This window comes from Lygodium microphyllum, chromosome 29 (assembly GCF_053477565.2).
Source record: "Lygodium microphyllum isolate KBCC chromosome 29, Lygodium_microphyllum_v1.1.10, whole genome shotgun sequence".
Lineage (NCBI taxonomy): Eukaryota > Viridiplantae > Streptophyta > Polypodiopsida > Schizaeales > Lygodiaceae > Lygodium > Lygodium microphyllum.
This window is the reverse complement of record NC_141163.1, coordinates 83,008,948-83,035,775: the sequence shown is the minus strand read 5'-3', so window position 1 is coordinate 83,035,775 and position 26,828 is coordinate 83,008,948. Positions and strand designations below refer to the sequence as shown.

The window sequence follows — 26,828 nt, the reverse complement described above, 5'->3', positions numbered from 1 at the left end:
ATATCTGGTTTCCTACTAGTATACCTCTCCTCTGGAGTCATTCCATGTATTGCTGCAGTGGGAGTCCTGTTCATTATGTAGACTGTTGTAGCAACTGCTTCAGCCCAATAAAAATCTGGCAAGTCTTTTTCATTGAGCATGGCACGAGATACCTCTCCAATATGCCTGTTTTTCCTTTCTGCAATTCCATTTTGTTGTGGGGTATAACCGCATGAATATTGCTGCTTTATGCCATGCTCCTACAAGAACTTTGCAAACTCATTTGAGAGGTACTCTCCCCCTCCATCTAACCTTAGGCATTTTATTTGCAGACCTGTTTCTTTTTCAGCCATAGCTTTAAGGGTTTTGAAATGCCCAAAAACTTCACTTTTCTTTTTCATAAAATACACCCAAACTTTTCTGCTATAGTCATCAATAAAAGTAACAAAATAATGACAGCCTCCAAGAGATGCAGCTTTAGTAGTCCACACATCAGAGTGGATTAATTCCAATGGCTTCTTACTCTCTTGAACATGTCTAGGAAATGGTTTCCTTGCCTGTTTTCCAAACTAACAGGCTTCACATACCTTATGCATTTCTGCAACCTTGAATTTTGGCAATCCTGCAACAATATTTTGGGCTTGCATTGATTTAAGTCGATGTACATTAACATGACCAATGCGTTTATGCCAGATATCAATATCTGCAATTACACCGGTCCCATGTGCAAACATTGCTGCACTCAATTCAGACATGTCTGCATCCAACGTAAACATTCTGTCCTTCTTCTTTCCTTTTGCTATCAAGTGACCTTTATTTTTCATATCCTCAACAAAGCATCCATGAGGATTAAATCTGACCTGCAAGCCCTACTCAACCATTTGACCGACAGAAACCAGATTCTTGGTGATATTCGGGACATGAAATACATCGGACAGGTATTTCTTTTTCCCATCCTGCATAGACAAGGGAATTTTTCCAATCTGCACAATAGGATGTGCAGTATCATCACCAGTCTCCACAAATCCTGGTTTTTCCATTTTCCTTGCATCCTCCATCCATTCTGCATGACCTGTCATGTGGTTTGATGCACCTGAGTCAACATACCATACATCATTGCTTTCTTCTACACTTGTCACAGAATTGTTCATGTGCTGCACCATGAACAAATGCTCATTTCTGTCATCACCCTGTCTGCTAGAAGATGCATAATTCCCTTGTTGCAGTTTTCCATTCATGATGTCATTCTGCTTTTTATAGCAGTCTTTAGCCATATGACCCATTTTACCACAGTAGTAGCATTCAACATTACTGTTTGCATTTTGACATCTTTGCCATCCACCACGACCTCTTTGGCTCCCCCTGCCTCTAGAGTTACCACGTCCTCCTCCATAGGACTGGTTTTCTTGAGTTTGCTGCATATTCTAATTTCTACCACGGCCTCCAAATCGGCCTCCTCTACCTCTGCCTCTACCTCTTCCAGCATTTGAGTAGAAGACAGCTTCTTTTGAAGTTCCTCCTGAAGAAGATGCACCACCATTTCTTTGCTCCTCAGAAATTAGAAGAGCAATCAGCTCCTCAAAATCAGGAAATCTTTCACGAACTGAAATGGATGTCCGAAACTGTGCATAATCCTTTCCTAGACCATTCAAGGTCACAGAAACTAAATCATCTTCCACTGGCGACCCGATGGAAGCAAGTGCATCTGCAATCTTCTTCACTTTCATGTGGTAGTCATTTATGCTCATATTTTCTCTTTGCACATTATGCAACTCTTACTTGAGCTGCATTTTTCTGGCTTGCGTATTTGTGCTATACATTTTTGACAAAGTATCCCATGTCTCCTTTGGCGTACTTGCATCCTGAATATGCATAATCATAGTCTGAAATGCTGATAGACAGCCAGTACATAACTTTCCTTGCTCTCTCATGCCATGTTTTAAATGCCTGCATTTGCTGTTGATTGGGAACATCAGGAAGAACTGGTTCTTCTTCATTTCCTGCAACAAATTCCCAATATCCTTTTTCCATAAGGAAATTTGTCATTCTAAACTTCCATGCTTGGAAGTTGTTCTTGTCAAGCTTTTCAGTGACAATCTGTGAAAGAGAATCAGATGCCATTACAGAAGACTGCAAAAAATTCTGTCACTACAAAAACCACAGCTTCACCCTCACAAGGGAAAATCTGCAAAACTGGCGAAAGTGGTATTTGACCACACAGTCACTTCCTAGTGACGATTTTGCATCAACAGGCAACAGGGATGATTCTGTAACTCCCAATGTCTCTGCGCACAAGCATACAATGCAATTTTTACAGTAACTATTCACCGACCTGTAGAACAGTGGCTGCACAGCATAAAACTGGGCCTTTTCCTGAGTGCGTACAGAAAACTTCCGCCTCCAAAACGGGCCCCGAAATGGCCTCAAATCAAAAAAACAAGGTCGCCGAGGGCTAAAGCCCTTACGCTCCTCTTACCAGAACACCGCGAGCTTGGCTTGCTTTCTTGAGCTCCTTACCATGAACAAGGCTCTGATACCATGTCAAGATTGTGAGAGAGAAGGAAGAAGTCTCGCTTGAAGCTTTCTTGCTTGCACAATGGGGGAATACACACAAGGGTGGAGGCTGAAAACAGTTTTCCTCTTCTTAGTTGTGTAAGCCAAAAGAACTCTAGCACGAAGAAATAGAAGAACCCTAGATATGGGTCTCAAACCAAACTCAACTAACTAAGGTGGTATACTAACTGAGCCACGAACTAGAGTAGATAAGGATAGCTATCATGTAGCTATTATTCAGGGGCGGTGTACCAACCGCATCTGCAACTGACAAGTCGGTGACATAAATACACAACGGTCACCCTGGCGTATCACGAGTGGAGCTCTCTCTCTCTCTCTCTCTCTCTCTCTCTCTCTCTCTCTCTCTCTCTCTCTCTCTCTCTCTCTCTCTCTCTCTCTCTCTCTCTCTCTCAAGTACAAAAATGAGCTCTCCCCTATTGGTTTTGGGCTTCTAAGGTTCTATCCAATCATCTTTAACCTTCCTATTTCACAACAGCAAAACACTACTGTTTCCCTGCAAATTCTTGGTCCTATTCCACCTAAATGCAACCAAAAATCACAAAGTAATCCTTGGGCTCAAGTAATCTACTTGTCTACTCATCAAAAAACTCCAAACACTTACTTATTTCGAAGATCAAAGCGCCTAAATCTTCTACCTATATCAAGCACTGGTTCGAGGGTGAAACCCTACTACAATGCTCGATTCAAAGTGCGCGAGTGCTCAGGCTCAAATCCATTAGTCACAACCAAAATGTTGGGAGCTCATGCTTAACTACCAAGACCCACAGACCGCTTATTCTTTCAAATGTTTCAAGCCAAGCACTAATGGCTGCCTCTCACATAACCACCGCGTTATCCCTCTCTACAAGTGTAGTGAGCTTACCTCGATACCCTATTGAATACCCTCTTCCCTCGTACACATCGATAGCTCCACGATTCGTGATACGAGCTCGAGTAACCTCAATCCCTCTCCTTCAAGCTCCATTCTCCATAAGTGCGCGAGACAAGAGAAGAGAAGCAAATAAGAAGAGAGAATATGGTGGGAGCTTCTCCACCCCAGTCCCTCACCCTCACATACACACTCCCTCACTCAAGCACAAGCAAGAATGCAAGAAGAAGAATAAGAAGAATAAGAGCTTTTACAACACACCAAAGAATGAGCTTCTCATTCACTTGTTTGAGTTTATATACAAAACCCTTATCCCTTTAGGGCGAGTCCTAGGCCCTCTTTCCTATTGTCCTCCTATCTTCCTAGCTTCCTTTCTACCGCTCGTCTACCTTTACAATTTGCACAGGAGGGAGCCTGGCACTCTTTTACAAGGATTTTGGCTACGCCTTTACATTCAAAAGTACGTCTTCTCTTTTTTAGCACTTTTTGGGCTACAGTGCTTATGCCTCGGACTTCTTGTGGCCATGCCTACACTTTTGGGCTCTTCCACGTCCGATTTCCTTTATGGGCCACCTCTTTTACTTTACCTCCCGACTTGCCCTTTCACTTTTTTTGCTTGTACTGAGGTTAGCACTAAGAAAAATAGTGATTTAGTGTGTAAATAATAGTGATACCATGTCACACTAACATAAGTATAAAAGGAGGGGACGTGATTTTTCTCATCTTTTGACATAAATATATTATTGTCCTCCTCATTACCTTGCTTCCAATTTCAATGGCTTCTTCCTCTTTTCTGTAATTCTATCTCCTATTCTAGTCTCTCCTCATCACTCTTTTCTCTCTCTTCTTGTGCACTCCTCTTCTGCAATCTTCTCTCCTCTCTCTCTCTCTCTCTAGTTCACTTCTTGGCATCAAAAGCCACAAATGTGCATAGGGGGTCTAATTCGTGTAGTATGAGCTGACATATTATTATCCAATTCAAACTAAACCTACTTGAAGAAACGAAGGCATATTCATTTGTAGGTATGCAACAAAGGTAAAGAAGAAACCATGAGTGACTAGTCCTTTGGAATGCATGAAGCTTTTGTTCCAATCAAATAACACACACATAGATGATCGAAAAAACAAGCATCCACATGCTAATTAGCTTGAACAAACAAATGGTTATGAAACACTAACCAATCATGTAAGCTTTGCACTAAACTGGACCTGGGAAAAATGAATGTTGAACATCGTTGGATGTTTCTTTGTGAAGTCCTTTGACTTGAATCTAAAGATGTTGCAAGCATCAACAAGCCTTAGGTTTATGGAACCCTAGATTGTGCATATGTACCTCCCGAGTCATAGATTGAATACGATACAAAAGACTTAACTATTGAAGACATCTATTGATATACTTCTTTTTTAGATACAAAAGAATATTGAAAATGTTAAAGCCATCTCTAAGATGTAGATGTACATATCTTTTAGATATTCTATGTACCCAAACTTCTTTGGCAAAAAATGCAACATTTGAAGGGGCCCATTTCCCAAGAATCCTCATATAAATATATTTACTTAGAGCTCTCAAACCAAATTGTGCAAAGACTGGCATGGATGTGGGGAGGCAAGAGACTAGCCTAGTGAGATTGGAGAGAGAGGAGGAGGGGGGGGGGGGGCGCTGTGGGGGGTGATTAGGAAATGAGAACCAAATATCTATTGCATCTGAGGAAACTTCAACATTTAAAACAATTAAGCCAATCTTTCTTTGTACAATTGACAGACCCATTCGTAAGTTAATAGTGCAAGTATTCACAAAACGATGCACCAACCTCCCTTGCAAGCACCCTTCTAATTTTAGCTCCGCACACGCACGTACACATAGGCATTGGTAGAGCATCTTCTAACTTATACACACAAAGAAAACTCCAAAATGACCATCACAAAACAATGTTTGGGCTCAAGCTACATTCTTTTAGGGTCTTTCTAGCCATATTTAATTTAGGTGCTACTCCATGTAAAATTGAGGTGATTAGCCCAATTGATTTTGCATGTAATTGGGTAGCTAATTGTTCACAATTGTAGTGGCCCCAATACTAGGTTAAAGACTTTGGTTTGTAATACTATGACAATACTCTCAACTTTATGCTATAATGATAAAATTTGAAGGTAGCAATGAATTTTCAAAATTTAATGTAGTGTGAAAAAAGAGCATTTAATTTTTTCATACTGATGAGTTACATACTTTACACATGATGTCTAAATATGTAATGGGCTCATACCTTGCACTTTTATGATTAAAGATCGCATTTGACACATGTATATAGCACATGCAATTTGTCTTGGAGAAAGAGCAAATCTTTTATATATCTTATATATTAGGAAGAGGTCTCCAAGGGTTTGCCATGTGGTGCGTGCACGCCCTCATAGGTTCAATGTTTCCTCAAATTCAATAAACTTTAATATTTACATCAGTGTAAAGCATCAGCCTAGTATTTAGTGTGGAGCACATGGATAGCCTACACACATTGCTATAGCCTATATGGCAGTGCCTACTCCACATCCCCCACATATATTCAATCATATTATAATTCTCTCTCTCTCTCTCTCTCTCTCTCTCTCTCTCTCTCTCTCTCTCTCTCTCTCATAGGTTCAATGTTTCCTCAAATTCAATAAACTTTAATATTTACATCAGTGTAAAGCATTAGCCTAGTATTTAGTGGAGCACATGGATAACCTACACACATTGCTATAGCCTACATGGCAGTGCCTACTCTACATCCCACACATAAATTCAATCACCATTACTCACTCTTAGTCGATACTTCACTTTGGGCTCTTAAATTCAGTGAAAATGTTGGCTCACTTTTTGGGCTCTATTGTGTGGGGTATTATCATTGATGAGTTTGTTTCAATACTCTAGGGACTCTTGTCATTTTGCTTTGTCATATTTGCCATGAGCATGATAGCCTGATGTAAACACAATCTCTCTCTCTCTCCCCCAACCAAACTCTCAGCGCACCGCAACACTCGTTTCCAAATATCTGACTGTCACATTTTAACATGTTGGAACCATTCTTGCCTCAACCCTAGATGGTTAGAAGCAGCAGGTTTGGTTTAGATAACTGTTGGTGCGGCAGGTATTACTTCTCAACCAAACAGAAAAGCTGAGGAAGACACTACCATACACAAGGTTTACCCATGCAGGGTCTTTCTGTGCTTCAGAACTTACTATTCCCATGGGGGATGGGGGACAATCACAGACCCAAACACTCCCACATCAAAGTGATCATACCTAGGATTGGTGGTCCAGGGTTGGCAGGTCTGAGCTCCCAGTAGGGGAGCCGGTGGGAGCTCCTAGTAGACAAGCTGTACACCAGGCTGGTAAGACTAGTTAGTTTGCCATGAACAAGCTCTCATGCAGCCATATTCATCTTGTACATTCCACATTTGCCGTTAATGATTAAAGGGTTTTCCATTCTTCTACGGTTTTAAAAAAGTGATCTAGACTTTTGATTCTAGGGTCTTGTGTTTAATTAGACTTCATTTTGAAACTCTCCCAGAGCTCTAAGGTGCTAATCATCTGATGCTTCACATGCCCAGCAAGCCTTCAAGCTTGAATCGAACTTTCCCTCCCATTTTTTCTTTCTGCTGCTATTAGCTTGGTTTCATCTTTAAGCAACACACGATCCAACTGCTAGCCTTATCACCAAGACCAAGGAATTCCAAATTCTGATGACAAGGCAACAGCTCAACAGCTCATCGGCTTCTGTCCTCGCATTTGATATAATTCATTGATTTACATGATGCTGTACACTTAGTCTCCACATCACTGGGTACGGACAGAGAAAAATATCTTGAAAAGCAAAACAGGATAATAAACTTGGAAGGCTAATCTATCCTGCAAATAGTCAAAACTTAGATATGCATAACCTTCCAACCACAGATTACACCCAAATATGGGAGGTGTTTGAAAGGCCTCCCATAAAGATTATACCTACAACACCCCAGCTAGCATAAATGTCCTAGAAAGCCATATCTGGTTCTCATATACAAGTAGACTCCTACCAGACAAATAGTAACTAATAATATATATATTGATTTCATATCTATAGATATATATATATATATATATATATATATGTCATCCACCAGGATTGATGGAACTGCTTCTAGTGTCTCATAAGTACGCTTACACATCATCCACCCCATGCAAGCCCATGTAACTGATCCTCCAAATTAAAGAGAAGATTGCATGCATCCTCCAGGCAAACACCATTAGTTGCTAGTTGCTGGAACAGAAGAGGGTTGAACAGTATCTCATCTGTCATGTACAAGGGAGGGCACTCAACTTCAAACTTCAAAGCTGAGCAAGCCAAAGTGGAATTGAGTTCTCCAAGGGCAGGTTCCACAATGGCCACCCCCTCTTCACATGTCGGAGAGCTTTGTCCTGAATCCTGTATCTCACTTTGCTCATCTGACGATTTACTGGGAGACGTAAGACCAGACTTCCCACTCAGTTGCTCATCTTTCAGCTCAACCATATCTCGACCGGTCAACCTTGATGTAACGATATCATCAATTGGATCAGCCATATCATTCTTTTCAACTGTTTGCAACAAGGCTGTCAAGCGTGCAACCTGTAAGTTGTAGGATCATTGTACCTTAGTCAAGCATATTACCACAAACTAACAAGACTACTGTGAAAAAATATCAAAGCAAACTAAATGGAGAATCCACAAATAATATCAATTGTGATGCACCCTCATCATGGCATGCCCCTCCGACTAGATATGCTGATCTGCAGTGAACTACAAAGCTCTGCCAAAAAAATGAGCCCATGGGACTTCTGGACATAATTTCTTGTGAAATCTGACCTGCAGAGGCACTTCAGGAACTAATAACTTCAGCAAACACCAAATAAAGAAGTTTTTGAGTTTGTCACTTTGTCCTGAAGGTGCTCGTGTGAGTGACAAGAACAATGGTTGAAGATAGTTTCATGACCAGCATTGTACTGTCAATAATAATTATAATAAACTGGTATTGAAAACAGCTGATTGACCACCTAAATGGATGAAAACCTTAGCCTAATCTAAAGGGCTGTTCCTGTCCTGTGAGCCCCAGACCGGCAACTGGTTTTGGGCAGTTTTGGGGTTAATGGTTTTCAACTCAGGCCACATTAGCTTGATTTACAAATACCAGTTTTGAAAAATGGTTCTAAACTTACTACAGGCAGAAGTGGTGGTGTATCCAAGTGAAAACCACTCCCAAATTAGTATGGGCAGAAATCACTGCGGGCCGCAGTTGACAAGATCAAGTCTTTCAAGTGGCAGACTACTTTCCAACTTCATGGAAAATTTTATATTTAAATTTCTAGCCTTTTTTTGCACTCCCTTCACGTGCACTAGATCTGGTTTTTGAAACCAGAGAACACCCTCAGAGAACGGCCCCTTATACACATGATCTAGCTTTATGTGAAAGTGAAGTAAGACATCAATTGCAAGCTGTGTGCTGCATCGAAGATTTCTTCACGGCAAGGAGCATTAAGAAACATCCTCGAAAACCTCTAAGAGCAACATACTTCTGATAGCAAAGAGCTTTCTCAGCAACATTGCCAAAGCTGTAAACTGCAGTCCAGATACATGAACAAACCAATCAATAACGTGAGTATTGTCACACTGGCCAAAGAATGCAGCTCTTTACAAGTCCACTGACAGAAGATAAATGTTTCAAAGTATTTACAGCAGCTCCTTTCAATTGCTGTTTATGCAGCACTTTACTATTGCTTCTAATGAAATTTGGTGTAATGTCCAGCAAGTAGGTTGATCTCCATGGCAACAATCCTCACCGGTATCTGTCAAGCAGAGTACATGCATAGGCATTGTACCAAATACTGAGTGGATTGCATACCAATCTAAGTGCGTACTAACTGGCAAACAGTATTAACTAAAGGCCAGGCATATACAGAGAAAATCATCATCCCATTATGTCTATAATACTTTATATTCATGAGAACAACGCTGGGTTCAAGATGTAACATGCATCAACTTAATGGATCCACACAAAGGGTGAATTGATCCGAGATCCACCTCATCCTTCAGCTTTTTGTTTTCCATAATCATTGATTCATTCTCCTTCAACAAACTCTGGTTTTCTTTCAGCACTGCTTCATGCTTGGCCTTAAGGGAATCATAATCTTGCTCGAGCTGCTTATTTTTCCACCGTGCTCGCCTGTTCTGGAACCAGATTGCAACCTGACGAGGACGCAGGCCCAGTTGCTTGGCAATGAGAGCCTTCCTCTCAGGTTCAAGCTTAAGATCTGCATTGAAGCTCAACTCTAGGAAATTCACTTGGTCGACGGTTAGCCGCCGCTTCTTTTCCGGTGAGTTTGTAAGCTCATCCACAATAGCATCGTCATCGACCTCATCTTGCACTGATACTTCTCGCAGCCGCTTACTCTGTTCTCCTGCAAAATCTGCAGGTAAGGGGGGACCTCAGGTATATTGTCTTCATTAAGAGAGAGGAGAAAAGCAGCAATAACGAAACATGAACACCTAACATTATCCTACTTGCAATAATGTTATTGCAGTGACAGAAGGAAAGCAGCAATTTCCAGTGAAGAGATGAAAACGAGACACCTTACATTTAACATTTGGGCTGAAAGGTTGTTCAGGAGATACACAGTGAGACCTTATTTGAAATAATTAGGCTAAATCACCTCCACAAATTGAAGCCCCTTACATTTACATATTTTCAAGAGCCATATTACTGAGATTCATGACAAGACCTGTTGATAAAACAATTGATAAAGGGCCTTCATATGAGAAGGTCAGAAAACTCAGGAGGCACTTTTACCAGGATGCACGTTCTTCTCCTGAGCAGATCCCAATGCATTCCATGCCATAGCTGTGTGCGCCTACCTCAAAACCCTAGTTTTCCAATTCACAACAGAAGCTGTCAATGATACGCGTGCAGGAGGGATCCTATCAGAGATCAGAGGGAGGAAGGGGTGAAAGAAGCAAGGGTATTGTCAGAGCAGAGAGGAAGGGGGGTGTTGGAGAGAGGATTGGAAATGGGCGACCTGCTTGGGCATCTTGAAGCCAATGGGGATTTCGAGACAGAGGGCCATTGAGGAACAACAAAGGGGCAACAATTCGAGGAACAGAGAGAGACGCAGGGACCGGAGAAAGAGAGAGAGGTATATAAAGAAGAGGTGGAGAGAATGAGAAGGGGAGGACAGGGTGGGCTGAAGAGATGTTAATGGACGATGGAGGAGGAAAAGGAAGGGAAGGATGAAGGCGGCGGATATGGAAAGGAGATGGGTTCCATCTTTATCCCATGGCCAGCAGACAGGTGGTAAGCAGAACAAAAGAGGCGCAAGGCATGGCTACTTGTCAAGCAAGAAGATGCAGAGAGAGAGAGAGAGAGAGAGAGAGTGTGTGTGTGTTTTCTGGAAGAAGGGAGCAGATGACAAACAATTAAAGGACTCTGATTTATGAGATATGAGAGAGAGAGAGAGGGGGGACTAGAAGGGGGTGGGCCCCTTGCCTGTGACGTCAGCGAGGCTCCCCTGCCCCCCGTCTCCCAATTTCCAAACCTTCTAAGTTTTCACATGACATTCACGCCACAACCCTGGTTTGTGGGGGGAGATAGATACCAGAGATGCCCCCCTTCCCCTTCCAGAATCCATTGCAATTTTAGTGTGTGTTCCTGCACACATCACTCCTCCCCATCCCACTGCCCAAGTCCTTCATTCCCTTTTCCTCTCCTAAAATCCATCAAACTTATCAATGGCATCATATCCCATTTGGTTGGAGCTCGACAAAAGTGTATGTGTTCAAACCTTGCACTTTCCAAATGTACTCGCATCTAAATTCCATCGATCCTTACAGCAAATTCCCACATGTTGCTTCTAGTGAATGTCTTAATTGCGCTGCATTTGCTTAACATCAATGTGAAAACAAGATGGCAAGCTTATGTCAAGTTGCACATCCATCACAAGATTTGCTAAACTTTTGCCAAAAGTTTTTACTATCACAAATAATGTGGAACTAATCTCCTCCAAGAACATGAAGTTTCAATAATCTTTGAAGAGGAAACGTCCAAGACATAGAATAAGCATGCCAGTGGTGTTACTAATATAGTGTCACAAAAATCAATGACATTGCAAGGGAGAGTCTAAGTAAAGAATGTCTTAGAGGAGAAGAAAGCATGTGAGGTGCATAGGGTGCAAAACAATTCCAATGAATTACACTTAGCCATGGCTAATAAACATTGCTCACATATTATTTCTTTGTAAAAGAATTGCTTGCAACAATACAATTGGTTTCTCACATTTGAAATCCTACTATGCATCTCCCTAGAGTAATTACAAGATGCATGGTGAAAAGACGCATGCAGCACAAGTGCTGCCTCCTCTTCTTGACTTTGGTTCACAATGGAGATATTGTATTGAACCTTACATGAGCACATCTCAATTTACTCCAAGGCAGACCTATGTCATACAACTACCAGAGAAGAGAGGCACAAACCGTGGGTATGAAAGGAATCTCCAAATTTTTGCCATTTTTGCCCAAGGACCAATCATGAGCAAGTTTTCTAACACGGGAATTATGAGGTGTGCCATTGTTTTAGTTGTCTAAGGCTTACAATATTATGTTGGGAATCACCTTCTTGTTCTAGCCCACTTACTTGGAGTCCCTTTGGGAGTCTTATGGATGAGACTAATTTTCCTCTAGCAAATAAAAATTCACAAACCACATAATATAGAAATGTCACTATAAGCCCTTTGCACTAATGTGAAGTTGATAGCTAAGTTTCTCAAATATCATATCATTTGTAGGTTCATTTATCCTTTCAAATTAATCAACAAAAAAGGGCCACATTTCTTCAATTAGATCAACACTAAGCTATTGTCAATACCCCTTCCAACATGCTACGTATGGGCTTAACTCCCTTAATATGTAAGAATAGTGCTAATAATGAAACTCTCATTGTACTATCGTTAAATGTAAAAATCTAATGTAAAGCCACCGTTAAGATGCATACATTTGTATTACTTCAATTAGTAACCATGATTGGCGTCTAATTTTCCTTCCTAAATAATTATACAATGTCGCTAGTCTAAATGTGTTTGAACAAGTCGTTTACCACAACTTTACCTTGATCAAGTGGTACCTTTGGATGTAGATAGGACTCTAAAAGATTTTAAGCTTTTCAACACCCTAGTAAAGAAATTGTGTTTATTGATCAGATTAGAGGAGATAATTACATCAAAACTGCTACTCATTAATCCACCACTTGTGTCATTGCTCTTGCATTCATTGAGCAATTCACAACAAGCAATTGGTGAAGTCATGCGCATTTGCATGCTTAGAAAATGGCATATTGTGCCATATAAAGTTTGTGACTAAACTACATGTGTGTAGTTCCACAAAGATTGAGCACAATGTTAGGTGTAGCAAACTAGTCCTAGCTCTTATTTGCCACAAATAGGGAGAAGTATTTAAAGGACAATGAAGTGGTTTTATGATAAGGCTTTTTCCTAGCCAAGGATCAAGGATTATCCCTCTTAGGCTTCAACATTTTGTCATATGGAGACCATTAAAGGAAATATATTGACCAAATTTGTTTTAAACGTCAACATTTATCCCTCTTAGGCTTCAACATTTTGGCATATGGAGACCATTAAGGGAAATTTTGGATTATCACATTGTTTGTCCTTAGGGGCAAAGTATTTGCCTCAACAACCACCCTCTCCCAAAAAAAAAGAAGGATTGTCACATGTAATTAGTTCCTAGTATTATCAAGCAAGCCAATTGCACTAAACACTCTATGTGATTTGGTAACATTTGACATTCTTCAAGAGTAATTATTTTCGTGTCAAATATGAATTTGAGGGATTTGGTAAGATGGTTTTTGCCATGGGCGAAACAACATTGTAATTATTTTTGTGTCTAATATAAAAATGAGGGATTTGGTAAGATGGTTTTTGCCATGGGCAGAACAACATCGTAATTTATATTCCAGTTTGAAAATTAAACTTGCTCGAAACTCTAAGAAATAACCTTGATTAATACTCATGTACAATTGAATTTCTCCACACAATGTACCATAGTTGAATACTTGAAGCCCTAATATCATTGATGGTCTTTATATGTTAGACAATCTCTTGTATTGTTTTTTAACCCATTTTTTCTCCCAAGTCATTGTCTCTTTGACTTCCTTTTTAGAGCATAGCAAACTTTTTTTTATGTAGTTGATTTTTAGTCAAATATATATCCCATAAATCTAGTAAAGAGGAAGATCAAACTCATAAAGAGCTCCTAAGCTTAAACAAAACAAGAATAGGTGTCTCACTAGCCTTAACAATATGTGCCAATCTCATGGTTTCTTCACCCGCAATGGATACACAAAAGCACTTGGCTTTGCCATAATGCTAGGAAGTTTCCCAAAGATTACATTGTATCTAGGACTCCATATAGAACACAAAGTAAAAATCCTAAGGACATTCCATAATTCAACAAAGGCAAGGGACATTGTGCCCTTACATCCAGTACTCATCTCCATGTTAGCCTATCATCTAATCCACCTTTAGCCAACAACTATGAACCTCAATCCATAAAGGAGCACTCCTTTTGCAAGGGCATAACAAATGATATTAATTCTCTTCACTTCAATGATAGAAGGGACACATATTAGGCACTAGTTCCCAATTGAATAGCCTATTGTGTGTGTGCGTGCGTGTGGGCGCATGCGCGCACGCCTTATGATTCCCTCCTCATATAAGAAAGCATGCGAATTGCAAATATATGGTTAGTGTCTTGGCTTGATTTATCCATTAATATTGGATTATGGCAAGCCCTCTCTTTGATGCTGCACATGGTGAGGCTTAGAGACATTGTATATACATTTAGGCTTACAATGGGTCTATCGTGCATGCCAAATGATGATAGAACTGATAGGTAAACATCATGCCCATCTTCATGGGAAATAGGGAGGATGCTCCTACTATGTTTGACATGTGGCTTATTATCAAAAGAGCTATGATCCAAAACTTCCAGGGATGAGAAGATGATGTTTCCTTGTTCATGCTTGATTCTATGGAAAATTTTGTACATCTTTCTAATTGATGATTAATATTTAACATGTATTAAAAGGGAGGTTTTGATATTAGAGTCTAACTTATTATAAGGGGTAGTAAATACTACCCCTTACAATAAGTTCCACATTGAAAAACACAACATCACATCCATGATCTCGGACATGAGCCAATATAGTTATTAAAGTATTTTCTGAATCCAATAGTGTCATATATTCTTTTGGTGGTAAGTATGCAAAGGACAAGTGAGACATTTTCCAAAACTAGCTTAGCTTTCTCCATGTTAGTAGCAATAGATCGAGACATGATGTATGATTTTAAAATTGTTTCATTAATCAAATGTAGATGTGGGCCTTCTCAATGGCATAAATTAATAGTAAGTTGCTTTATATGATATTGGTATGTAAGCTCCATGGCTAATCAAAAACATCAAAAGGCAAAAGGAGGGCACTTTTGTTAGCAGCAAAGGTCTCATTTTGCAATTTGCTTTGACTAGCAATAATCAACAATGGGTAAAGTTCCATGATAATGATATTTTGGCTCAGGCTTTCATGCAAAAAGTGCTCAAAGGAGAATCAAATCGTGTTAAAGTACCATCAAAAGCAATGCGGGTTTGACTTCTCTTATTTTCTTTAAGGTGTGCATGTATGTTTTTTAAAAAGTGAGATGTGTGCATGTGCATGATGCTATTATACACGTAGAATAGTGTTCTACATAGTGTGAAGTTGGAAATGTATGATTTATGCATGAGTGAGATTAGCTTCAAAGAGGCACATTCCTCCTATGCTCAAAAGTAAGATGCTAAGTCATTTTTCTTTGCAATCCCAAAAGTCTAGTGAGTGAGAGACCTTTATTGCATAGTGATGAGTCCTTGCTACCCTTTGCATTTGCTTATTCCCTCCTATTTACTCTTATGCCACCCACATTCGATTCTTTGGCAACCTTGTCTCCCATCTTTTAAAGTGTGGCATCCTTTCCTTTTGCATTTGCTAATTTGATTCATGGTTTCAAGTCCACTTTGATGTGTACTCAAGCCTCTTGAAGGGAATGCCCATTTTTTATGGACTGAGCACTTCAACAACAAGTTCCATCCACTTATTTGCACAAAGTACTTAGTACCTCTTGTGCTCTTAAATAGAGAGCCATATATAGAACAACCCTTGATTCAATGTCTCCCTTCTCTTATTGTAATTTTGATCATGTATCAAGACTTTCTCAATCAAAATCTCATTAACTTGCAAGGTGAAACAACCCTATACAACTTGTAAATGTTTCTCTCATCACTCATTTTGCTATGTATTGAGATTTCTTATAGGAAATGAATAGAGATAAATGGTATTTTGCAGAAAGGATTGCTAACCAACCCTTATAAGGGAGCTTATGGATTTTCAACTCCCCTAGCCTATTTTATTATTATAGCCATTAGAATGCTTTTTAGAATAATAAACAAGGAAACCTAGAAAACCCTCCAAAATATGATTCTAATTGATGTGGGCGACCCTTTAAGCAAGTACTAAGTCCTTAATATCATAATAATTCTTATAGAAAAAAAATTATTTGTTATTTTATTTCACAACTCATTTTTGTAGCATGCTTCTTCCCAATTGCATCAAAATGGGATTGCATGGTATGTGTATTGAGATTGATCAAATTTTCTTTAAATCTTTTATAGTGCAACAATGGAACTTTTGCATATTAGGTTGTCTTAAGCATGATAAAAGTAGTGCTCGATGTATTACACACATTTGCAATTATTGAACACCCAAAGGTGGGATAGAAGGGTCCATCACATTTCAAAAATGCAAATTGAAGCATTGTATAACATGCTCTACTATTAATTGTGAGGTACACTAACTATACACAACAAGCTGCAGATCCAAATAGTGCTAAATAGTTCTTACATAACTCCTTTTGTTATGCACGAAATAGTTTTTAGAAAAGTAAATAAGATAATTTCCATCTAGGAATATTAATAAGTTATGCATATTATTCTCATTGTTATTACCCATAATGTCCTAACGTGCCAAACTATCAAACTCATCTTCTGAAATGTGTACAAGATTGGTCCAAGCCCTATGCCACAATCTTACCCTTCCTCTTCTATGCAAGTATACACTTTTCTCTCTTTCTCTCTCACTCTCACATATTCCACTCTTTATGGCTTGTAACTAACTTTAAGTCATTGATGCTAAGTTTTCAACATAGTACCAGTAGTAGGGAGTAAACTAGCGCATATGGGTTTCATCTTGGATAGGGAGGTCCAAGCTTGTAAGTTTCATATTAGATAATGGGTTTCAAACACACATCAACTGATATCCACCCTCTTCCCTCACTGGTATTCACTTCTAGTAGCACAACTTTTTAGGCTTTCCTTAAACCCATGCAATAGTATGAAGACAAGGTCAAAGATAGTTGATATGTTGAAGTGATTGTTGAGGAAGATACAAAAGAGTTGAAGACAAAGATTTGTGACTAGTTATGCAAGATTGAGCAACTATCTAGGCTTCAATGCTTGCATTGGTTGTGGACTTGGAAAAGCCAAAGAAAAAAAAAACCATCGTAGTAGATATACCGCGATGCTTATCCATAACAAAAGATGAGTTCTAACCAATATTGACTATTAAATTACCATCAAATGCCAACATTAAAGGAACTTATCTACATAACAAAATCATTTAAGGGACTTACTTATATAGTAAAACACTAAAGGGATATACAAACATTATGAGAAGTTATGGGTTTCATATCTTGTTTCTATTTCTCATGGTTTGTTGTGCCAATTGTGAAGTTATTAAAGAATGTGAGTTTTATGTATAAGTATATACTAGGTGGCCTAGCCGGCATTGCGAGCTAGGCTCACTACCTGCGCTTTGCTTGGTTGGTGCTAGTGTGAAGCTTGTGAGACTGTGCCTCACTTGCTTTGTCATTGGTTGCTTTCGTTTGCTAAACAAAATAGAAGCATCCTCTACACATTGCATGTGTAAATAACCAACACACGTTAATGAAATGTCATGATATCTCAATATATATTAAGATCTTTCACAATTTTGAAAGGATTGTAAGGTAGAACTCATCACAAAATGGTAAAAGAAAATGTATTCAAAATAGCACACTATGGATGTTTCTACAAAACGCGCTTTAAACGATACACAACAAAAGAATCAAGACATTGTGTATCGAGCAATATAGATGGATCATAATCATAAAAAGCATAACATTTACTAAAATCAATTCAAATAAGTTTTCTCTACACATGCAAGCTTTGTTAGAAAGCAACAGAGCATCTGTGACATTGTTCAATATGGCAAAGCGTGAATGTTTCTCTTGCACAAATGGTTGCCAATATTGGTCTATAAGAGCTTTCTTTTACCTAGGAAAAACACTTAAACAAGAATCGAAATAAAATAAAAAATCTAGCTACAATCACTTGAATTAGAGATAGGTGCACAAATATACGTTCCTTTGCTCACAATTACATCAAGGTGCAATTGATGCACCCTAATGATAGCCATCTGCAATGTAGTTGATATACTCTCCTTCAATGCACCATAACACCACACACTTTCCTCTTTTCTCTCATTGTCATCGTCTTTATCTCCCTTCCACTAGGTTGTGGCATCTCTCCATCTAGCAAACACTCAATTGAACACACAATCACAAGGACTACTTGGGCTCTTTGTGTAAGCTATAGCCCCATAACCACCTTCAACAAGCTTCCATCACCTCCTCCTTTTTTAGGCCATTTCATGAGACTTCTCCCAAGCAATTTCAAACACACTCACACATATGATATAATACTTGTACATTCTATTGGAAATCCTCTACACAACTTCCTCTTGAAAAGCTATACTGTATGCTTAATAGATATACGTAAATTAGTATACACTATTGATTTATTACCATATTAATTGATCGGCGAGTCTATAAATATGCTAACTCTCCCACTATTTAAGCACTCTAATCCATCAATCCACTTAATCAATGCTTTTAGTAGTATTTTATTAATATTTTTGAATTATTAAATATAATTAAAAGTGAAAAACCACAAATTCTAAGAAATCTTAATGTTTTTATGTAGTCTTTTAGAAACACTTATGAGGTACACCCATATGGGAGGATTTTCTCACAAGCTATGGCAACTCCTAGACTACAGGATCAATTTTGATGTTTTTAAGTGATCTAGTGTTAACCACAAGAAGTAAGCAGCATGAAATGTGCAAGCAACCACAAAGGATCCTAATTTTTGGATTATTAACCACAACATAGTGTGCATGAAGCACTTGTATATTTGAATTGCCAAAAGGTTGTAATAACTGTATCAATTTATAATGTAAATCCGCAAGTTGCCTTGATCCCATGAAATTTGTAATATTAGAGTAGGCTATTGAGGAAAAACTACAAAGGTTCTAGTTCGTTCTCGCCATAGGAAAAACATGAAATAAGAGATGACCAGTCTTGAGACCCAAAAATTGGGCTAAATGCCCAAGAGGGAAGGGAAAACCCTAACCACAAAAAAGTGTATAAAAAGGACGAGAATGAATGGAACAAGCTATTCATGTGTGTACAAACTTTGTGCACTTGCCTTCTTGCTTCCTTTGAGAGAGAGAGAGAGAGTGAGGGTGAGAGTGAGAGATTGAGAGCAAGAGAGTGAGAGTGTGAGAGTGAGGGACCAAGAGGGTGAAGCTCTACTATTCTTCTCTCCAAGAACTCTTTCTTGCTTGCCCATGCTTACTCTTTTACATGAGGAGGGTGTAGAAGGTTGAGGGATGAAGGAGCACTCACTTGGGTCATGGAGCTTGTTTATGCATCCATCTCATGGTTGGTGGTATGCTGTGTAATACTCACTACAATCAAGTTTTGATCCATGTGTGAGTGGCTAAGTGAGATCTAGCCCAAGGATTTTGTGCATTGAAGCTCTTGAAACACTAGGAGTGTGTCAAATGGGCCCAAGAGGTTGAGTGCATGTTGCCCAACATTTTGGTTCCATTTGTTGAGACCAAGGATACATTGACCACAAAGTAATTTGCATGTTTCTTCATTGTGGAATAGGAGAGATTCTTGTACATTGAGTTTGAAATGTGTATAAAGAATAGTTTAGGTTTTTTCATTTGTTATTTGTTGTGGAATAGGAGTGGTGCATGTGGATACCAGCTTCAAAACATGCACAGTTAGATAGATTTTTATTTCATTGTGGAATGATTGATTTATTTATTAAAAAAGGGTGGTTAACATGTTGATGAATAGGGTTTAATCATTTGTCTAGTAGTTTGAATCTTTTTGTATTGTTTACGTTTTTATTTTAAAAAATAAAAAATATCTTGTGATGGAGTGGTCAGTCTTGTAGTAGATTGCCTTGCTTGGAGAAGAAGAAAGGAAAGAGAAGAAGAGAAGAAAGAGAAAAAGAAAATAAGAAAGAGCAAGAATAAAATAAAGAAAAGGAGGAAAAAAAGGAAAGAAGGAAGGAAGGAAGAAAAGAAGGAGGAAAGAAAAGAAAGTAGAAGAATAGATAAAGATAATAAAAGAAGGACAAGAAAAAAGGGGGGGAAACAAAGAGAGGCAGTGTTAACCCCAGTGCAAAGAAAGCAAAAGAAAATTAAAAAAGACATAGGGCAAAGTAGAAAAAGGCAGCCCGCTGACTGAAGAAATAGGAGAAAAAAAGGTCAAATACGCAAGTATAACCTTAAAAGTTTAGGGCAAGCACAAAAGAGGAAAGGTGCATTTTAAATGTAAAGGCGCACCCTAAATTTTTGTAAGAGAGCACGAGGCTCCCTTCTATACAATTTGCAAATGTAGACGATGAAGGCACAATGCAAATAGGAAGGGAATAGGAAAAGAGGACCTAGGCTAAAATGGCCGGGCATATAGAAAAGGGATGGGTGCCCAAAGGGGATTAGGGTTTTGTATAAAAGGCAAAAAGTGAATGAAGAAGCTCATTCTTGTGTGTGGCCAAAGCTAGCTCTCTTTTTCTTGTTGTTGCTTGTTTGAGCTTGTGCTTGAGAGAGGGAGTATGAGGGAGTGAGTGTGTGAGGGTGAGGGACCGTGGTGGAGAAGCTCTCCATCTTCTCCTCTCTTTTTTGTCTATTCTCTTGTCTCCTATGCAACAATGGAGCATGGATCTTGGAGCTTGAGGATCAAGCTTGCTTGAGCTACACCTTGGATCGTGGAGCTACGAAAGAGCTTGTGGGAGGAGGCAACTTGATCAAGCATGAAGGTAAGCTCACTACACTCATAGGTGTGAGAGTGCATACAACTCTGTGAGAGGTAGCCATTGCACTTGGCTTGAAACACTTGAAACACTTGAAACAATAAGCAGTTCGCGGGATCAAGCGAGAAGCTCCTACATTTTGGTTCCATTGTGCTGAGACCAACGGATTCAAGCTTTGAGTGCTTGCACGCTATGAATCGAGCATTGAAGTAGGGTTTGCCTTGAACTAGTGCTTGAGATAGTAGGAAGTAAGGGAGTTGAAGAGATATCTCCTTTGCAAGTAAGTTTTTCTATTTTTTGGATTTAGGTAAGTAGGTTGGAGTAGTGTAATTGGTTGCTTATGATTTGGATGGATTTCGGTGAGGGAAAAATAAGGAAAAGAGAGAAACACATAGTAGGGTTTTTGCTGTAACAGCAGGCCCAAAATAGGGAAAAGAGAGCTTTAAGGCATTAAGACAACAAAAAGAGAGAAGGGGGAAGTAACAAGGTAAGAGAGAAGGGGTTTAAAAAGCTAAGAGGGCAGAGAGAGAGCTCATTTGTGTGCATTCAGTTCACAAAGAGAGAGAGAGAGATAGATAGATAGATAGAGAGAGAGACAAAGAGAGAGAGAGAGAGAGAGAGATGTCAAGATTGTGGGAGAGAAGGAAGGAGTCTCACTTGTAGCTTTCTTGCTTGCACAATGGGGGAAGACACACAAGGGTGGAGACTGAAAACTGTTTTTCTCTTCTTAGTTGTGTAAGCCAAAAGAACTCAAGTACAAAGAAATAGAACAACCCTAGATATAGGTCTCAAAACCAAACTCAACTAACTAAGGTGGCATACTAACTGAGCCACGAACTAGAGTAGATAAGGATAGCTATCATGTAGCTATTATTCATGGGCGGTGTACCAACCGCATCTGCAACTAACACGTCGGTGACATAAATGCACAACGGTCACCCTGGTATATCACGAGTGGAGCTCGATATCTCAACACTCCCCCTCGAGCTCAATCCCAATTCCTGCACACCAAGCAGGTCTCTGAACTTGCGCAGCTTCTCTGCGCCCAATGCCTTCGTGAATATGTCAGCTACCTGATCCTCTGTGTTGACATAAACTAGATCAATAAGACCTAGTAAAACCCTCTCTCGCACATAGTGATAATGCACCTCAATGTGCTTTGTTCTAGCATGATAGACTGGGTTATTTGCCAAGTGTATACTGCTCATGTTGTCACAATAAATGACAACTGGCCCATCTGTAGACTGATGCATATCATAAAGTAGCTTATGCAACCAAGCTACCTCACATGCAGCCATTGCTGCACCCCTGTACTCAGCCTTTGTGCTCGACAAGGCAACTGTAGGCTGTTTCTTGCTGCTCCAAGTGACTGCAGCACTCCCAAAAGAGAACACATATCCACTGGTAGATCGTTTATCAGAAATGCTACCAGCCCAATCAGCATCAGTGTATCCATGCAACTGTATCGGAACCCCAGTCTCATAAAATAGTCCATACTGCAATGTGGACTTCACATACCTGAGTATGTGTCTAGCCGCATCCAAATGCGGTTTCCTTGGAGCCTGCATAAACTGACTTACCAATCCAACGGCATAGCTCAAATCTGGCCTGGTAATAGTCATATAAATCAAACTTCCTACTATGCGTCTGTACATAGTAGGGTCTTCTAGAAGCTCACCTGCATTTGTGCTCAACTTCACATTCTGCTCCAAAGGAACTGAAATAGGCTTACAGCCTGTCATCCCATATTTGGACAGCATGTCCAATCCATACTGCCTCTGCAAGAGCTGTATCCCACTTGGTGATCTAATCACCTCAATGCCCAAGAAATAACGCAGCTCTCCCAAATCCTTCATCTCAAACTTCTGCTTCAATAGCATTTTCACATGAAGGATATCTTCATCACTGTCACCTGTTATAATCAAATCATCAACATAAATGACAAGTAGCATAATACCTTTCTCTGTTTTTCTCACATAAAGTGAGAAATCTGCCTTGGAAATCTGAAAGCCAATAGTGACAAGATACTGTCCTATCTTGTCAGACCATGCTCTAGGTGCTTGCTTCAAGCCATACAAGGCTTTCTTCAACCTGCAAACAAACTCAGGATGAACAACATGCACATAACCTGGTGGCTGCTCCATATAGACCTCTTCTTGTAAATCACCATGCAAGAAGGCATTCTTTACATCCATCTGATGTAAAGACCATCCCTTTGATGCAGCCATAGCAATGACTGCTCTTATGGTTGCCATCCTTGCAACCGGACTGAATGTTTCTTCATAGTCAATGCCATATGTTTGTGCATACCCCTTGACTACTAATCTTGCCTTGTATCTGTTCACAGAACCATCTGCATTGTGCTTCACCTTATAAACCCACTTACAGCCAATTGCATTCTTACCTTTAGGCAAAGGTACCAATTCCCATGTAGCATTTGCCTCCAAGGCATCCATTTCTTCATCCATGGCTTTCTCCCATTTTTCTTTTCCCATGGCTTGCTCAAAAGAAGTGGGTTCTGGTTCCTGTATCACTTTGACCATATATGCATAGTGAATGGCTGTAAATCCATCATATTTCAGCCTATCCACAAGATACCTAGCTCTCGTAGACCTGCGCAAAGTAGGTTCACTCCCAGGTGCTCTCAAAACATCCCTGGTCTTCCTTACTCCAGGTGTAACAATAGAAGGGATACCCAACTCATCATCAATGCTCTATTCTGAGCCACTGGATTCACCATCCACATAAGAGTGACCTGCATTCACATCAAACATGGGCTGATCAACCTTCTCTTTTCCTTTTCGTGATACCTGCATACCACTATCTGCATTACTTTGAGAAGATTCTCCTGATCTCAATCTGCCTGTCCATGGCGAAGAATGTGAACCACTACTAGAGGATGCTCCAGGTCCACTAATATTTTGTGACTGCTGCTGTGAATTTTGTGCAGCATTACCATTTTGTGCATCTACATCATCAATCACATTTACTGGTTTATACCAGCTACTCATCTAATCAAAAACAACATCTCTACTCACTGTAAACTTACGAGTAGAAGGGTTATAGCATCTATACCCTTTTTGCTGCAGAGAGTAACCAATAAAGATGCACTTCTCAGCTTTTGGATCCAACTTGGATCTCAACTCATCTGGCACATGTACATAGGCAATGCAACCAAAAATTTTCAAATGAGAAATATCTGGTTTCCTACCAGTATACCTCTCCTCTGGAGTCATTCCATGTATTGCTGCAGTGGGAGTCCTGTTCATTATGTAGACTGTTGTAGCAACTGCTTCAGCCCAATAAAAATCTGGCAAGTCTTTTTCATTGAGCATGGCACAAGATACCTCTCCAATATGCCTATTTTTCCTTTCTGCAATTCCATTTTGTTGTGGGGTATAACTGCATGAATATTGCTGCTTTATGCCATGCTCCTGTAAGAACTTTGCAAACTCATTTGAGAGGTACTCTCCCCCTCCATCTAACCTTAGGCATTTTATTTGCAGACCTGTTTCTTTTTCAGCCATAGCTTTAAGGGTTTTGAAATGCCCAAAAACTTCACTTTTCTTTTTCATAAAATACACCCAAACTTTTCTGCTATAGTCATCAATAAAAGTGACAAAATAATGACAGCCTCCAAGAGATGCAGCTTTAGTAGTCCACACATCAGAGTGGATTAATTCCAATGGCTTCTCACTCTCTTGAACATGTCTAGGAAATGGTTTCCTTGCCTGTTTTCCAAACTGACAGGCTTCACATACCTTATGCATTTCTACAACCTTGAATTTTGGCAATCCTGCAACAATATTTTGGGCCTGCATTGATTTAAGTCGCTGTACATTAACATGACCAATGCGTTTATGCCAAATATCAATATCTGCAACTACACCGGTCCCATGTGCAAACATTGCTGCACTCAATTCAGACATGTCTGCATCCAACGTAAACATTCTGCCCTTCTTCTTTCCTTTTGCTATCAAGCGACCTTTATTTTTCATATCCTCAACAAAGCATCCATGAGGATTAAATCTGACTTGCAAGCCCTGCTCAACCATTTGACCGACAAAAACCAGATTCTTGGTGATATTCGGGACATGAAATACATCGGACAGGTATTTCTTTTTCCCATCCTGCATAGACAAGGGAATTTTTCCAATCTGCACAATAGGATGTGCAGTATTATCACTAGTCTCCACAAATCCTGGTTTTTCCATTTTCCTTGCATCCTCCATCCATTCTGCATGACCTGTCATGTGGTTTGATGCACCTGAGTCAACATACCATACATCATTGCTTTCTTCTACACTTGTCACAGAATTGTTCATGTGCTGCACCATGAACAAATGCTCATTTCTGTCATCACCCTGTCTGCTAGAAGATGCATAATTCCCTTGTTGCAGTTTTCCATTCATGATGTCATTCTGCTTTTTATAGCAGTCTTTAGCCATATGACCCATTTTACCACAGTAATAGCATTCAACATTACTGTTTGCATTTTGGCCTCTTTGCCATCCACCACGACCTCTTTGGCTCCCCCTGCCTCTAGGGTTACCACGTCCTCCTCCATAGGACTGGTTTTCTTGAGTTTGCTGCATATTCTGATTTCTACCACGGCCTCCAAATCGGCCTCCTCTACCTCTGCCTCTACCTCTTCCAGCAGTTGAGTAGAAGACAGTTTCTTTTGAAGTTCCTCCTGAAGAAGATGCACCACCATTTCTCTGCTCCTCAGAAATTAGAAGAGCAATCAACTCCTCAAAATCAGGAAATCTTTCACGAACTGAAATGGATGTCCGAAACTGTGCATAATCCTTTCCTAGACCATTCAAGGTCACAGAAACTAAATCATCATCTTCCACCGGCGACCCAATGGAAGCAAGTGCATCTGCAATCTTCTTCACCTTCATGTGGTAGTCATTGATGCTCATATTTTCTCTTTGCACATTGTGCAACTCTTGCTTGAGCTGCATTTTCCTGGCTTGCGTATTTGTGCTATACATCTTTGACAGAGTATCCCATGCCTCCTTTGGCGTACTTGCATCCTGAATATGCACAATCATAGAGTCTGAAATGCTGATAGACAGCCAGTACATAACTTTCCTGGCTCTCTCATGCCATGCTTTGAATGCCTGCATTTGCTGTTGATTGGGAACATCAGGAAGAACTGGTTCTTCTTCATTTCCTGCAACAAATTCCCAATATCCTTTTCCCATAAGGAAATTCGTCATTCTAAACTTCCATGCTTAGAAGTTGTTCTTGTCAAGCTTTTCAGTGACAATCTGTGAGAGAGAATCAGACGCCATTACAGAACACTGCGAAAAATTCTGTCACTGGAAAAACTCAGCTTCACCCTCACAAGGGCAAATCTGCAAAACTGGCGAAAGTGGTATTTGACCACACAGTCACTTCCTAGTGACGATTTTGCATCAACAGGCAATAGGGATGATTTTGTAACTCCCAATGTCTCTGCGCACAAGCATACAATGCAATTTTTACAATAACTATTCACCGACCTGTAGAACAATGACTGCACAGCATAAAACTGGGCCTTTTCCTGAGTGCGTGCATAAAACTTCCGCCTCCAAAACAGGCCCTGAAATGGCCTCAAATCAAAAAAACAGGGTCGCCAAGAGCTAAAACTCTCTCCCGCAGCATATACTACCCTCTTGCTTCACCGCGAAGGGCGTCTCAACCTAAGACAATGCACTCTTGCAATTTCCGGCTGTGCTACCTGCAGAGATCTGCTCCCAAAACAGAAAATGAAAGCAACACTGCTCCTCTTACCAGAACACCGCGAGCTTGGCTTGCTTTCTTGAGCTCCTTATCACAAACAAGGCTCTGATACCATGTCAAGATTGTGGGAGAGAAGGAAGGAGTCTCACTTGTAGCTTTCTTGCTTGCACAATGGGGGAAGACACACAAGGGTGGAGACTGAAAACTGTTTTTCTCTTCTTAGTTGTGTAAGCCAAAAGAACTCAAGTACAAAGAAATAGAACAACCCTAGATATGGGTCTCAAAACCAAACTCAACTAACTAAGGTGGCATACTAATTGAGCCACGAACTAGAGTAGATAAGGATAGCTATCATGTAGCTATTATTCATGGGCGGTGTACCAACCGCATCT

The 26,828-nt window shown here is 39.9% G+C and overlaps 1 protein-coding gene across 2 annotated transcripts; it reads right to left on the bottom strand.

Annotated features, from left to right (window-relative positions):
- Positions 1-7,479: 7,479 nt before the first annotated feature.
- On the bottom strand, positions 7,480-10,873 carry LOC148010852 (uncharacterized). 2 transcript variants are annotated; one of them, XM_087671231.1, is made up of 3 exons: positions 10,256-10,873; positions 9,490-9,866; positions 7,480-8,040 (listed from the first exon to the last, which is right to left on the bottom strand). In XM_087671231.1, exons 1-3 carry the CDS (start codon positions 10,302-10,304, stop codon positions 7,600-7,602), a joined length of 867 nt encoding a protein of 288 aa, XP_087527357.1. In that variant the 5' UTR covers positions 10,305-10,873; the 3' UTR covers positions 7,480-7,599. The 2 variants fall into 2 exon arrangements, with proteins under 2 accessions (XP_087527357.1, XP_087527355.1); XM_087671229.1 differs by having other exon boundaries at positions 9,490-9,875; positions 10,256-10,872.
- Between the last annotated feature and the right edge of the window lie 15,955 nt (positions 10,874-26,828).